Below are 15677 nucleotides of genomic sequence, written 5' to 3' on the forward strand. Positions count from 1 at the left end.
CGTTTTGGGAAGAACCATAAACTGAACAAGGAAACAAAAAGAAATCTTAGACTCCAACACTTCCAGACCAAAATCGTGTGACAGACTACGGAGGAGAGTCTCTACTCACAGAGAGAAAAGGAGAGGCGCGATGGCAGTGTAGTGGGTGGAGGTCGACATTGGTTGGCATGGCAGCATGGCACTGAGAGAGGGCAGCGTGTGTGTGAGAGAGAGAGAGAGATGAGAGGAGTTTACGTATCATGCAGTGTGCATGGGGGCTTCGGGTAGTGGCACTGGACATCTCTGGGCGGTGGATGCTTGCTTTTCGGCGTCATCTGATGCTGCTGACGGTGGCGTCGTTGCCCAACTGTGGCAAGGCATGGTTCTCACTTTGGGCTACAATGCTCTGTTTCCATGGTTCCAAAACAGAGCAGCTCCGGTTTTTACTTTCGACGGACGATGGTGCTGGTGGCGTTTATGTGTTGAAAGGCTTAGGAGTATAGGTCAATGGGCGGGTCTAGCGGCTCGTGGTGTCGTTGCCGTGTGAGTGAAGCTGGTTCCCGTTTGATGACACGGAGAGGCTGGGCGGTAAGGGCAGCCCCACGGTGCTACAACAAGGCACAGCTGGTTTCTTCCGTCGTGCGTCCTGCATGGTTTGGAGGTGGAAGGTGGTTCGCAGAGGAGATTCACAGAGAATAAAGAGAGGGAGAGGGAGAACATTGGGTGCGAGGTGGGTGCACGTTGGAAAATGGTTGTGCTGCGAAGGAGCCGTGGTTGCTGTTTGTGTGGGGAGGAGTGGCTAGCAGCTGCAGCAAACGTAACAAAGGTAGTTCTCAAAGCATGGCTAATGTGTGCGTATAAATATGTGATGTGAAAACCCTAGAGAGATGAGGGAGAAGTGCGTGCAGATGGAAATAGAGTTGTGCGTGCATGGAGTGGATAAAATACCATAGAGACATGCGGGTGAGAAACTACTCATGAACCGATAGTTTTTTTTTTTCAACATTTAAACGAACGGCCAAGATCTCTAAATAAATAATTAAATTTCGTAGTTCAACCATACAAATTCTAGGTCCAGGTGTTACACCTACCCTTATCCTTATCGTATGGGGTATCACAGATTATGAATTGTGTAATTAAGATTTTCTCATTACCGTACGTGCTAGGATGGGATATAATCTCAGTGGAACTCCCTTGACCACTTTGAAGTGAGTAAAAATGGAGTATTATCCCTCGAGTTGATGCCAAACAATCAACAGTCTAGGACGGGGTGGGTGGATCTTGGGCTCATGATTTACCATTGTGTATGCGGAATGACCATAGTTTGTTCTTAGACAAGGGTGAGCGTATCACGATCGAGAACTAAGTTAAATAATGAGTTGTTGTCCTCAAACGATAGGCACACTAGAACACTCGAGCAGTCTGAGGGTCTAAGGCTTGTGTACAGAGTAAAGTGCAAAGGTTTACCTTCTCGCCAGTGGAGGCTAGAGAAACTTTGGTGAAGTATGTTTACGTGAAGCCCTTGTTTCTTGACACAAAGTCACATTGAAGGATTTTTACGTGGAGGTGTAATTAAGAGAATCACTATAGAGTAAAGAACGAAAGAAAAGAAAAAGGAAATAAAGTATTTATGGTTTATGAAATGAATGTTTATTGATAATGTTGATGAAGTTATCTAGACTAGTTGTAGAATAACTTTTGACTCCAAGAATGGCTCTAAGAACGCTCCAAGAATGGCTTTCTCCTTGAAAGTTTTTTCTTGCTTCGTTTGACGCACGTAATGGCTGCTGCTGCTATCAACGGAGGTCGGCGTCCCTTCGTGGATCTAGTATCGGTGGTTCCTCAACCTCTTCCAGATATGTCTGTGGCTTTTCGTCTGCCGAAGTCTAAGGATGGAGAAATTTTTTTCCAGTTCTCTAAGGAAGAAGTCCAACGTTCTGCCGAACCTTTTCGGTATTCCATCGTATTGAAGTTTCTGAGAAACAGACCATCATTGGATGCCATTCGGGCCTTCATTCATAAGCGATGGAATCTTGATGGAGTTCCAGTCGTCTCCAACATGCGGCATCCTCGGAATGTTTTTATTCGAATGATTTCAGAAGAGGATTGCAATAAGGCTCTGTCTCGTGAAGTCAATGATATCGATGGAATTCCTTACCGTCCATTCCACTGGACTCCAGAATTTAAAGAAGAAGAAGAACCTTCGCTTGTTCCGGTGTGGATTGTACTTCCAGGTTTGCCTCCAAATTACTATCATGAATCTTTCCTTAAAATTCTTACTGCACCTATTGGTAGATTTATTAGAAGTGATAACTCTACTCGTTGTGTTACTCGGACTGATGGTGCTCGCATCTGTGTTGAAATGGATGTTGCTAAGACACCGTTACTTTCTTTTTGGATTGGAATGCCTGGTTTGGGAACTAGCAGAAAGCAAGAAATTGTTTATGAAACGTTGCCAGCGTTCTGTTCTAAATGCCATATACAGGGACATAATTTAAAGACTTGCCGTGCTGGGAAAAAAAATGTAGGAAGTAATGTGTGGGTTCGGCAAAAAGATCCGATCGTGGAGGAGCCGACGGATAAGAATAATATTCCAGTTCTTGAAACTACTAATATTCCAGTTCTTGAACATACAGAGGTTGAGTCAAAAGAACCAGCTGAGGAGGATCGGGTGTTAGTTGTTCAAACGGATAATCTTGATCATTTGGAGTTGGAACCGGAAAAGGATCAAGAGGATAATCTTGAGATTCCGGAAATTGCGGAAGAGATGATTCCAAGAATTATGAACGGACATTTGGCTTGTGCGAACCGTTTGACGGAAACAGAATTAGAAACAGATATGAGGGAGGGAGAAGTTATTCCTAGTTCTGCAGAAAAAGAAGTATATGATGGACCTGCGGAAGAGGTATGTCTGGAAGATGGCTCGATGTCTGATCCGGAGCCTGAGAAATGTGCGGAAGTTTTTTTGCAGGAGAAGGAATATCACTCGGCTGCTGAAGATGAAGTTGTTAAGCGTAAATATCAAAAGAGGCAGTTTGAGAAGATCCGTAGTTCTAGGCGGGTGATCACTAGAACACAAAAGTTTTCTCAATGATTGGATCAATTTTAGTTTGGAATGTAAGAGGTTTAGGTACCTCTAAGAGACGATTACAAAAAATGCTGTCTAAATATAAGCCAAAATTGATAGTGTTGCTGGAACCTTTTCAGAGTGTGGTTAAAATCCATAGTTTCATGCGGTTATTGAAATTTGATGAGGCGATATCAAATGAGACTGATGGTGGTAAAATCTGGGTGTTTTGGAAAAATGAATTGGATGTGCAGGTGGTTCGCATGAGTTCGCAGTTTGTGTCATTATGCATTACCGAAGGAAGTAATCATTTCTTGGGTAATTTTATTTATGCAAAGTGTAATAGGCTTGAACGACAGCTGCTTTGGGAGGAGTTGAATTTGGATAGAATGGGTGGGGAGCCGTGTTTCTTTGCTGGGGATTTCAATGTAATTCGGTCGGATATTGAGAGGTGTGGTGGGCGTCCGAGGAATAGAGTTGCAATTGATGAGTTTAATAAATGGATTCATCAGGGTGGGTTGTTGGAAATGAATTCACAAGGTGGTAAGTTTACATGGTGTAATGGTCAGCAAGGTTTATCTAGAGCTTGGGCAAAGCTGGATAGAGTTTTACTTGATGCAAATTTTCTTTCTCTTTTTCCGACTGCTCATTGTTTGTATCTTCCTAGGACTACATCGGACCATTGTCCTATGGTTATAGAATTTTTAAGTGATCCTTTCTCTTATGGTCCACCTCCATTTCGTTTTCAGCAAATGTGGGTTGAGCATCCGGATTTTATGACTCTTGTTCAAAAGGTTTGGTATGAATCGGTTATTGGTTCGGGGTTGTTTAAATTAGCCACTAAACTTAAAAAACTTAAGGTGGCGTTGCGTGTATGGAACAAGAGTGTATTTGGGAGAACTAATACTCAGATTGCTATTCTTGAAGATAAGATTGAGAATCTGGAAAATTTGTTGCAGAGAGGTTGGGATGATGATATTGAAAGGGAATTAGTAAGGACTTCTAATGAGTTGTCTTCTTGGAGGATTAGGGAGGATATTAGATTGGCACAAATGGCTAAAATTAAGTGGAGAATGGGTGGTGATAGGAATACAAAATTTTTTCATGTGTGGTTATCTAATAAAAAGCATAGGAAAATTCATCAGTTAAGAACCTCGAATGGGTTGGAGTTTAATTCTCCGGAAGCAATTCATCTTGGAGCTGTTGATTATTTTTCTGATTTTCTTCAAAGATCTAATCCGGTTAGGGAGGTGCCTGATTTATCTAGTTTAATTTCGTCGGTTATTAATGATGAGGATTGTGTCCGGCTTTGTGGGATCCCTTCGTTGGTTGAAGTGAAAGAGGCTCTATCAACTATTCCTATTAATAGTTCTCCGGGTCCAGATGGTTTTGGCGCGGGTTTTTTTATGAGTTGCTGGGAGGTGGTTAAAGTGGATGTTTTAGAAGCCATTTCAGAATTTTTTCTATCAAAACGCCTTCCGAGATTTTATTCGGCTTCTTATATTGTGCTTATCCCGAAGGTAGATGTGCCGTCGGGGTTTGATAAATTTAGGCCAATTAGCCTTTGTTCAGTTTTCTATAAAATTTGTTCAAAAATTATTGTGAATCGCATGACAGGTTTCCTTCCCAAAATGATTTCTCTTGAACAAGGTGCGTTTATACCTGGGCGAAGTATTTTTGAGAATATCAGTCTTACCCAGGAAATGGTTCACTCTCTGAAGAGGACGTCACATGGTGGTAATATTATGATTAAAGTTGATATGGCTAAAGCATATGATCGGGTGGAGTGGCAATTTTTGCTTGAGGTTTTGAGGTGTTTTGGCTTTCCTTCTTCCTTTTGTGCTCTGATTAGTGCTTGTATTTCGAATGTGTGGTATTCTGTGATGCTTAATGGTACGACGAAAGGTTTCTTTCAAGGGAGGCGGGGTTTGCGCCAAGGGGATCCTCTCTCGCCTTACCTTTTTATTATTCTTCAAGAAGTACTTTCTAGACTTTTGAAACAAAGCTTTGATGGGAACAAGATTGGAAAATTTTCCCAAGCTAGAGGTACTCCTCATATTTCTCATCTTATGTATGCTGATGATATTGTTATTTTTCTGAATGGGGGTAAGAAATCGGTTAAGGAACTTTTGGTGGTTTTTGAAAAATATGAAAAATGGACAGGTCAGCAAATTAGTAAAGAAAAGACGGCTATATTTTATTCTCCTAAAATTTCGTTAGCAAGAAAGAGAGATCTTAAAAGGCTGACAGGGTTCTCTGAAGGTTTGTTTCCTTTTAAATACCTTGGGGTTCCGATTGTTTTAGGGCGTCTTAAGCATGAGCATCTAGAGGAGATGATTAACAAAGTCTGGAATAAAATCAGTGGTTGGAAAATGAAATTATTATCTGCGGGTGGGCGCTTAATTTTACTTCGTCATGTGCTGTCTAGTATGGCTTTACATATTTTTGCAGTTTTACAGGTTCCTCATTCTATTATTAAAATTTTAAATCGACTGTTGAGCACATTTTTTTGGGGTGAGATTAATGGTAAAGGAAAAAAAAAGTGGGTGGCTTGGGAGAATATTTGTAAGCCAATAGAGGAGGGTGGTCTTGGTTTGCGGAATTTGGGAGATATTCAAAGAGCGTTGCATATGAGGTTTGCTTGGAATCTTTTGAAAGGAGAATCTTTGTGGGCTAGTTTCTTTAAAGGAAAATATGTGGGAAATTCGAGTTGGTGTCTTATTGATATGAGAAAAGGTACGAGGTTTTGGAAAATGATTGTCAAAAGTATTCCGAGTGTTTTTAATAATTCTAAATGGAGAGTTCGAGATGGTAATATTTTATTTTGGTATGATAAATGGAGAGATGAGGGTCCTCTAATTGATGAGTTACAGATAGTGGGTAATCCGATGTTGCAAGTTAAAGAGTGTAAGTTGTCCAATAGTTGGGATGTGGAGTTTTTGAGTACGTTAGTTGGTCAGGATAAGGTGGAGAGTATTATTGAGGCTTTGGCTGGGTGTAAGGGAGGATCTGATGTATTGATCTGGATGAAGAATGACAATGGGAATTTTTCGACTAAATCCGCTTGGGATTATATTCGGGTTCAAGGTTCTAGTATGGAGTGGCATCCTTGGGTATGGCATAAATTACTTCCACTTAAAGTTTCGGTTTTAATGTGGAAGGTGTGGTTCATGGCATTAAGTGTTGATGATCGTCTTCGGCGCATTGGGATCCAGATTGTTTCTCGTTGTGATTGTTGTGATGAAGGTAATTATGAAGATCAAGATCATGTGTTACTTACAGGGGAATTTGCATCAGCTATATGGCACTTCTATGGATCTATTTTTGGTATTCCTATTGGTCGTACTTGGAGGGAGACGGTTCAAATTTGGTTTCGAAGGGCATCTTTTAATTCTCAACTGGGATTAATAGTGGGGATTTTACCGTCTATTATTACTTGGCACCTTTGGACTAGACGTTGTGCTGCACGTATGGAGGGAAGGTTCCAGTCTATTTTTTCGGTTCGGCTTTCTATTAGTAGATGGATGGGAGTTGTAGTTCGAGATATGAAAAAGGTTAGTAATTGTTCCAGACATGATTTACAGGTTTTACAGTCATTGAATATTCCTGTTTTGGTTCCTATTAGAAAGCATGTACAACCAGTGGCTTGGCAAAAGCCAGCTCATGGGTGGTTTAAATTGAATACAGATGGGAGTAGTATGGGTAATCCTGGTTGTTCAGGGGTGGGCGGTATCATTAGGAATGATCGTGGTCTTATGGTTTATGCTTTTAATTCTTCTATTGGGATCGGTACAAGTAATAGAGCGGAGTTGTTAGCTGTTCTTCAGGGGCTCAAAGCATGTAAGGAGTTGGGGATTAATTTTGTGGAAATTGAATTAGATTCGCAAGTGGTGATTTCGTGGTGGCATAGGAGAAGGTGTGGTGTGTGGTATTTAGAAGATTTTTGGGAAGATACGTTGTCCCTCATGGATTCTATGGTGTGCGTTGTTCGTCATGTTTATAGAGAGGGAAATAAAGTTGCGGATTGGTTGGCTCGGAGTGGTGCATTGGGTCTTAATTCAGAGTGGAGATTTGTTAGGGAGGTGCCTAGGGTGCTTCGTGGTTTAATCCGTTTGGATAATTTGGGTTTGCCTTCTTTACGTTATCGTTAGTGTCTTGTTCTTGTGTAATGTTTGTCCGTTTTTAGTAGGTTTGTAATTTTGTTTTGTAATTTTGACATCTGGTAATATTGTTTGTAATACTAGGTGTCGGTCTGTAACCACGGTATTCCTCCGCCACAAGTGAGGGTTATTAATAAAATTTGGGACGGGGTCACTCATGGACAGGTGGCTTCGGCTCTTCTATAAAAAAAAAATCTAGACTAGTTGTATAATTATATTGTAAATTAATGAGTTCATATGAAGTCAAGTGTGTCAAGGGTAGTATGTGAGTTCGTACTATGAAAGTTTATTGTATATATATTTGATGGGTTTTATTTTTATCTCTAGTACTAGTTAAAATGCTTCCATTGCATCGTTTAGTAATTGGGAGAAACAAAAATATACACCTCATTTTTCCGTAAGTTTTAATAGCACGACAGGACCACCATACCATGACTACGAGTTATTGGTTCAACGCCTCAGCGATCCGGTAAGAATATGAAATGGGAGCGTCACATACCAGTAGAGTATTTAATTTAACTATATTAATTATAAACTTTCAACGATGTCGTGTTGGATTTAAATAATCAGATTTTTTATCGGTCTTACTTCTATTGAGGCCTTTTGACTTTTTCAGATATAAACTCGATGCAAAAACACATGGGTGGCGTGTCGTCCAAGTTTGACCGTTCGACGTGTAGTACAAATTATACATTTTAATATTTTTTTTCTTTTCTTTAAATATTTTTAGAAATTAAAAAAATATACTAATAAATTTAAACTCACTTCTTTAATTATTAAATAAAAAAAATTAAATACATAAACAGTAAAATGAGGAGATAAACTCGTTGACATCTATAATTTTCCTAAACACATACAATGTAGTGATCAGACGGTGCATAAATAATTTCCTTTCCCTTTCAATTAAAAAAATTCTACCTACCCTGTCCACTCGGTATCTATTAATAATGTCATGATGTGAACGTGATTCATCATTGTTACGATTTTGTCTTTGACATAATTTTCAAAATATAATAAATAATTTAATTTTTTTAATTTTTAAAATAATAAATATTAAAAAAGAGATATTTTAATTAATTTTAAATTTTTATCTCAATTTAATATTTCACCTCAACTCAATATCTAAACATCACCTGTAATTGAAATTCACCAACAAATTAATGAAAGATGCAGGCTAACATGGTCAACTTGGTCCATTTCTTTACAGATTTCAGCTCGGTGAATCTTGAGAAGATGAAAGATAAAGAGTTTTCTCTAAAATGGATTGCAGAGATTTTCTTTCAGTCTTGGTTATTAATAAATTTTCTCTTGCACGATATTGTTAAATGCGGTTGCTTTTTTAACATTAAGGATGCAAGAATTAATCATATCATCGCAACTTTCCAAGGAGAAGGGGTCTGTCGGATTGGTTGGTTTGGGAAAAGATTACCCATCGGGAAAAAAATAAATAAATAAAAATTATTGTAATGTTTTAAAATGTCTAAGAGGAACATTTTGGGGCAATTACTAGTCAACAATGTATGTTTAGATTCCTTTTTCGAAATTTTCTTATCCTTAAACCCATGTGCATAGGTTTGTTTGACATTCATCTTTTATATAATTTTTGTTTTTAGAAATAGATGAATTTTATACATCAGTTATTATTCACTTTCACACCTTACACTTATAATTTTTTTTTTATAGGATGTTGAAGTATTTTTCATAGAGTATGAGATATAGAGTAGTGAATAGTGACTAATGCATAGAATTTTTGTCCATATTATTATAAAAAAAAAAACATGTGGCAGGGTGTGTGACTTCCACATGGAAAATCACTTTTTATTATTAAAAAAATAAAAGTACTTATCAATTCTATTTTAAAAAATTAAAAACTTAAAAATAAAAAATGTCGTCCCCCAGCCTACCTTGTATTTTCCATTAATTAAGATGGCGGAAAATCCTAAAAAAAAAAGGCCTAATTTAAAACTTGAGATAAAGTGCTTTCTTTAAAAAAAAATTGCACAATCGGCAAATTTCAAACAAACCTAAACATAAGGGGTTATTGACAAAAAAAAGTTCCTATATAGATGTTATTAAGTTAACATATTTCGTGCCATTAATAATAAATATAAGCTAGAGAGTCACTATGTTAGGTTAAAGCAGCTTGGTGCTCTTTTCCTCGAGTTTCCTCAAAGAAATAATCTATTTAACTATATGTTAATTATAAATTAAATTATTATTTTTCAACTATTTTTTTTTTTGCCAACTTAATAATATTTTGGAGGAGAGAGAAATAACTCATAAAATATTCAATAGATGTGGAATAGTAACCCTCTAAATACCTCTAAATATGTAGATTTACTGTAGTTTGTAAGTAAAAAAAAAAGTATTTGCCTCTTCCCTTTGGTTTTCCTTTTATCCACCCTCTTGTCTTTGTGTTCCTATTTGTCGATTCATGTATTTAAAATCTATGCGAATAAACATTTATCCAAGAAATATAGTGCGCAGTGAGTGATGCGCTCGCTCCGAGTGGAAATCACAATTTTGCTAGGCTGCCAGCTTTCTGAGAATGAATGAATGAATGGCAAGCCATAGAAGAACACTCGACAGACGATCGTCTTCAAGATGCTTGCTTTCTTGTGTCTTTTTCTTCTTGGGGTCCTCTCTTCATGTAAATTGCTATCCTGGAGATATTCTTAAGCATGGCGAGTTTTTTTCTGAGAGTGGAACTCTTGTCTCCGCTGAAGGAACGTTTGAACTCAGATTCTTTACCACTAGGAGCAACACCACTAGCTCCAAAATATTTCTCGGAATATGCTATAAATGGGACCGAGATACAGTTGTATGGGTTGCCAACCGAGACGACCCATTGCCGGCGGACTTTACTGGTGTTTTCCGAATTGCAGAAGATGGAAACCTCAAGGTATTGGATAGCAGTACTGGTAAAGAATATTGGTCTACAAATCTTGACAGATCCTCCTCTACAAACCGAACTGTGAAGCTCATGGATTCTGGAAACCTGGTATTAAGCAATGATGATAACATGGAGACGAGTCTGTGGGAGAGCTTCAAAGATCCAACCGATACTTTTCTTCCAGGTATGAAGATGGATGAAAAACTGACATTAACTTCATGGCCGAAAGGCAAAGATGACCCTCGAAGTGAGCGATACACGTTTAAGCTAGATTAACAAAAAGAGGGCCACTATGTTGTCTCAAAAAGATCAATCAATTACTGGAAAGGTTGGATGCCAGGTACGTTCTCGAGCTCGGATGAAAAAATTCCTTATTCCATAGCCTACCTGTTATCCAATTTCAGCAAGAGCGTCATACCTGACAATAAATCCGAACAAAACCGCTACCAAACAAAACCAACTACTCAAAGTTTTGATTTCACAAGGCTGGTAATGAATAACAATGGGCAGTTACAGTATCTGAACTGGAATGAGAAGAAACGCAATTGGTCTTTAACATGGTCGAAGCCGGAAGACGAATGTGGCATTTATAACTATTGTGGGAAATTCGGGAGCTGCAATATTAACAATTGGCCTTTATTATGCAAATGTTTGCCTGGGTACAAGCCTTCTAACCCTGTTGATTATTGGGATTTAAGAGATTTTTCTGGTGGCTGCACCAGAAATTCGGCATCAACTGATTCCGATATATTCTTGAGCTTAAAGATGATGAAAGTGAGCGACCCAGATTCAGAATCCACGGTAGCAAATGAAACAGAATGTGGAAAGGAGTATTGCCTTAAAAATCGCCAGTGCGTCGCTTATTCATATCGGGAAGCTGAAAAGATCACGCAAAGAGGTGATACTAGTGTTGGTGACAACTACTGCTGGATTTGGAGTGATCATCCTATAGATAATCTTCAAGAGGAGTATCCGAACCAGGGTCGTAACCTCTCTGTTCGCGTAGCAAATGCTGATATTGGTAATCCTCTTAAAAATGTTAGAATATTATGGAGTTGATTCAATAGCTGAATTGTACCAATAGGGAATGATTTGGCCAATCAACTCTCGCCTGGCCTTCAAAATCTTTAATTTTGTTAGGCAGTCTGAAAACTCTGCATAGCAGATCTCTAACATGTTTTAATGCTAAACAGGTTCCTAAAACTACAAGGGGCAAGGCTCAATTTTTAGTGTATATTTTCTATTTTTAACTTTATAATCTTGCAGAATCAACTGCAAGGACTTGTGAGCATTGTGGCACATATACGATCCCCTATCCCTTGAGCACGGGACAAGATTGTGGTGACCCCATGTACTTCAATTTCGACTGCAACACCTCATCAGGCCAGGTTAGCTTCAAGGCATCCAGTGGCTCCCAATATCGTGTTGTTAGAATTGATCCAAGTACACGACACTTTGTCATCCAAGTAGAATATCCTAATGCTACAAATTCAACCATAAAACCGTGGCTCAATATGTCATTGCCATTTATTTCGAACGACAAGTTGATTACTGAGGTAGGCAACTCCACTGATCAATTTGAAGGCAGAGTGGAGGCTTCTACATCACAAAAGAAAAATAAAGTCGGCGTACAGATTAGTTGGGAGCCACCAATGGAGCCAACCTGTAGTTCATCCACGGACTGCAAGGATTGGCCAAATTCAACTTGCAATGCAACAAGAGAAGGAAAGCAGAGGTGCCTTTGCCATCCAAACTTCCGATGGGATGGCTCAAATTTGAATTGTACTAAAGGTTAGGATGGCTATGTCAGATGCCTCTGCAGATTAGACCTGTGTGATGTTATTGAAACTACTTTCTAGTTTAGCAATATCTGTTTTTTCCATTTGATCTTGAACATTGTCACAGACCTATTCAAGTAGTCATTTCAATATTTTAAATATCTAAGTGAGACATGTCCTCTTTCTTTCTTGTTGAAGGTGATTTTCCTAAATCTTCAGATGAGCCTTCAACGAGAAAGATTCCATTGACCTTGATTGTTGCGTTACCTCTTGCATGTGTGACTGTTCTCGCTTGTATAATTATTTACATGTGGATAAGAAAGATGGCCAAGAGACAAGGTAACTCCATTCTGCAATTCACACCGTACTCCACAATAATATCATAATGAAATTATCATGTAAATAATATACATGTTTGTCTTCGGCACTCAGAAGTTATAAGAAGTACTGATAAAAGAGATCGAGCACTACGCCCATTAGACAGTGAAAGGCATGTCAAAGACTTGATAGACTCGGTTGAGCCCATAGAAGAAGATGGGGAAGGCATTGAAGTACCTTTTTTCGATCTGGGAAGTATACTAGCCGCTACAAATAACTTCTCAGATACAAACAAGCTCGGACAAGGGGGCTACGGGCCTGTTTACATGGTAATCGATCGTAGAAGCATATATAATTTGGTATGTTCATATATACTAGTTTCTGTTATTAGTTTATATTGTGGGTAATTTTGTCACAGGGTACATTTCCAGGAGGTCAAGAAATTGCTGTAAAGAGGCTCTTAAGTGTATCAGGACAAGGCTTACAGGAATTTAAAAATGAGGTGGTGTTGATTTCAAAACTCCAACACAGGAATCTTGTTAGACTTCGAGGATATTGCATAAAGGGAGATGAAAAGATTTTACTCTACGAGTACATGCCCAACAAAAGTTTGGACTTATTTCTATTTGGTTAGCTTCTAAACCAAACTCGTAACTTCCTGTATTGTTTGATAAAACTGTATCTTGTTAGAGTAAAAGCTTTTTTTTTTTTTTGGTGCTGCTAAAATTCTTCTCTTAATGAAAATTGGAATCTTTGAAAGATCAAAATCTGAGCATGCTTTTGGACTGGAAGATTCGCTTCAACATTATCTTGGGAATAGCTAGAGGACTTCTTTATCTTCACCAAGACTCGAGATTGAGGATCATCCACAGAGATCTGAAAACTAGCAACATTCTTCTAGATGAGGAGATGAACCCCAAAATATCCGACTTTGGCTTGGCAAGGATTGTTTCAGGCAAAGAAACTGGGGATAACACAATCCGAGTAGCTGGAACTTAGTAAGTTTACAGTTAGTCTATGAAAGCTGATTTTTGTATAATATAACCATAATTCCCAATGATCTCCAAATTCCATTTAGACAAAACTCAAGAAAGTTTCAAACTTTGTATACTGATCAAAATCATCCTAATGCAGTGGCTATATGTCTCCGGAGTACGCATTAGATGGACTTTTCTCGGTCAAATCCGATGTTTATAGTTTTGGTGTAGTTCTTCTTGAGATTATAAGTGGAAAAAAGAACACAGGATTTTATCGGTCTGAAGAAGCCATGAGCCTTATAGCTTATGTAAGCGTGTTATAGTTTTTCACAAATTTTTTAACTTTATTTTTGATCGTCTTATTTCATATCAATATCTGTTTGAAAAATGTATCAGGCATGGAGATTGTGGGTAGAAAACAAGTTGTTGGATCTAATGGACCAGAATTTACGTGAGAGTTGCAATGTTGATCAGTTCTTGAAATGCGTTAATATTGTATTCTTATGCGTACAAGAAGACCCAAGTGACCGCCCCACCATCTCAAATATCGTTACCATGCTTGACAGTGAGACTGCGATAGTTCCAAATCCGAAACAACCAGCTTTCATTCTGAAGAGAGGACTTTTTAGCACAGCAAGTTCTTCTAGTCGACCGGAGACACATACAGAATTGAACATTAGTTCAGGAGAAATACAAAATGAATGATGTGGTGAATGTGCTGTTTCTATGCTACCTACTCTGGTTTTAGCTGTATTCTTGCTGGAAATTTATATGTGTGAGTCTTAACATTCATACATTTTACTCTCTTACGAATTTCTTTGAGGGTTTGGAATTATATACCCACTTAATAATCATTGGGCCACTAAAGTATTGATGGACTTTAGGAAACTCAAGAGTAAGAATTATCAGTCTTTGATGCATCTAAAACTCCTTGGGCCACCAGAGATTTCTTCCTTGGGCCATGGTAATTGCTATGCATGCTTGACAATGTGCGGATGGTTAGGTTAAAATTCTAAAATGTCACACCCGGGCATGTTATTTTTCCTCCTTTTTCCCGCCAACCCTGAAAACTTCCCCATGTTTCACGCAGCCACAAAACCGAGTAACGCTTCCCACGCTAATTTCCATCCCAAATCTCAACTCCCTCTCCTCTGTTTCTTCCTCTTGGTCTCTCTCTCAATTTTTATTTTCACGTCCTCTTCTACTCTCCTCAAACCGCCAGCCTCCATCTCACACAACCACCCCCACCCCAAAGCCCACGGTCCCAGACCAAAAGGACAACGCCACTGCCGCCACTTCCTTGGCATGCAACCGCCAGAATTTCGTCCGCTTGGCCGTTGCCGTTAAGAATGTCCATCCCAACGTGAAGCCTAGCAATCCGCGTCAGCGGCTTCAACCACCTTGATCTGCCCCACAAACTTGCACCACCCTCTATGGACCAAACCAAGACTCTGTTTTTAATATTCAAAACAGAGCAACAAACATGGACCACGTGATACTCCATTTGACCACCACGCAGCCAACCTCCTCCGTTCGACCACCGAGCAGCCTAGTACCACCCGTCTCCGCTCACTCCCCAACCATCCCCTGTTTTCATAATTAAAAACAGAGTATAAACTCTTCCCCCATGACCCACTGCACACCTCCCTCACCAAGAGCCCAACACATCCGTAAAGCCCAGCGACGCCGCCAGCCCCTCTAGGTCGTCATCGTCCTACACAGAAGTGCTGTTTGGCACCTTACGCCACCCCAAGCTGCCGTGTTCTCTCGGTAACCTCTCCTCCTCTCACACGCTGTTCTTGCTCTCTCTCTGTTCTCCCCGCCGTGTGGACCACCTTTGACCTCCACCCTGCACTGCCCGTCGCGTCTTTTCTTCCCTCTCGGTAAGCATGGCCACTTCTCTGTTACATAGAGCGTCTCATGATTTATCTTTTATTCCAGCTTTCCGGAAGAGCCACGCAGGTTTATGATTTTATTTCCCAAAAGGTCCTTTGATGGTTACATATTGGGCATGATTTTTTTTACTGTACGTGGGCTTTGTTTGAAGTATAAAAAATTGTATAGAAAATATTTAGGGGTTTAAATTAAATTACTAAATATTTTACAACTAATTTCAAAAGTAAATAATAAGATTTTAATTTTATTCTAAATGCTATAAAACCGATTTAAGTCTATTTTCTAAATGAGTTTTTCTGCCATTTATATTATTTAAATTTGATATAATTATTTTATTAAGATGAAAATTGTAAGTGTAGATTGGATATTATAATTCAGAAACGGTTGAAACATTTTAAATAAACTGATTTCATATGAACTTTATGTTTAAACTAGATTCGTTGTACTTTTAAAAACTATATTAATGCTTTTTAATGAACTTTATTTTATTGTATTAAGAGACTAATGTATTATTTTAATTTAGGTTGTGTTTGGTATTTTTAAATTAGGCATGATCTTATTCGGATAAAAATATTAGCCATAAACTTGATTTCACAAAAAATATTTAAA

The 15677-nt window shown here is 38.7% G+C and overlaps 1 protein-coding gene and 1 pseudogene across 1 annotated transcript; both read left to right on the forward strand.

Moving 5' to 3' along the window:
• Positions 1-3210: 3210 nt before the first annotated feature.
• On the forward strand, positions 3211-4787 carry LOC118349642. The gene is made up of 2 exons (XM_035695144.1): positions 3211-4423; positions 4747-4787. The coding sequence occupies exons 1-2, from the start codon at positions 3211-3213 to the stop codon at positions 4785-4787; spliced, it is 1254 nt and encodes a 417-aa protein (XP_035551037.1).
• A 4799-nt stretch (positions 4788-9586) lies between these two features.
• Positions 9587-14068, forward strand: LOC109000271 (annotated as a pseudogene).
• The last annotated feature ends 1609 nt before the right edge of the window (positions 14069-15677 follow it).

This window comes from Juglans regia, chromosome 10 (assembly GCF_001411555.2).
Source record: "Juglans regia cultivar Chandler chromosome 10, Walnut 2.0, whole genome shotgun sequence".
NCBI classification, from domain to species: Eukaryota; Viridiplantae; Streptophyta; class Magnoliopsida; order Fagales; family Juglandaceae; genus Juglans; species Juglans regia.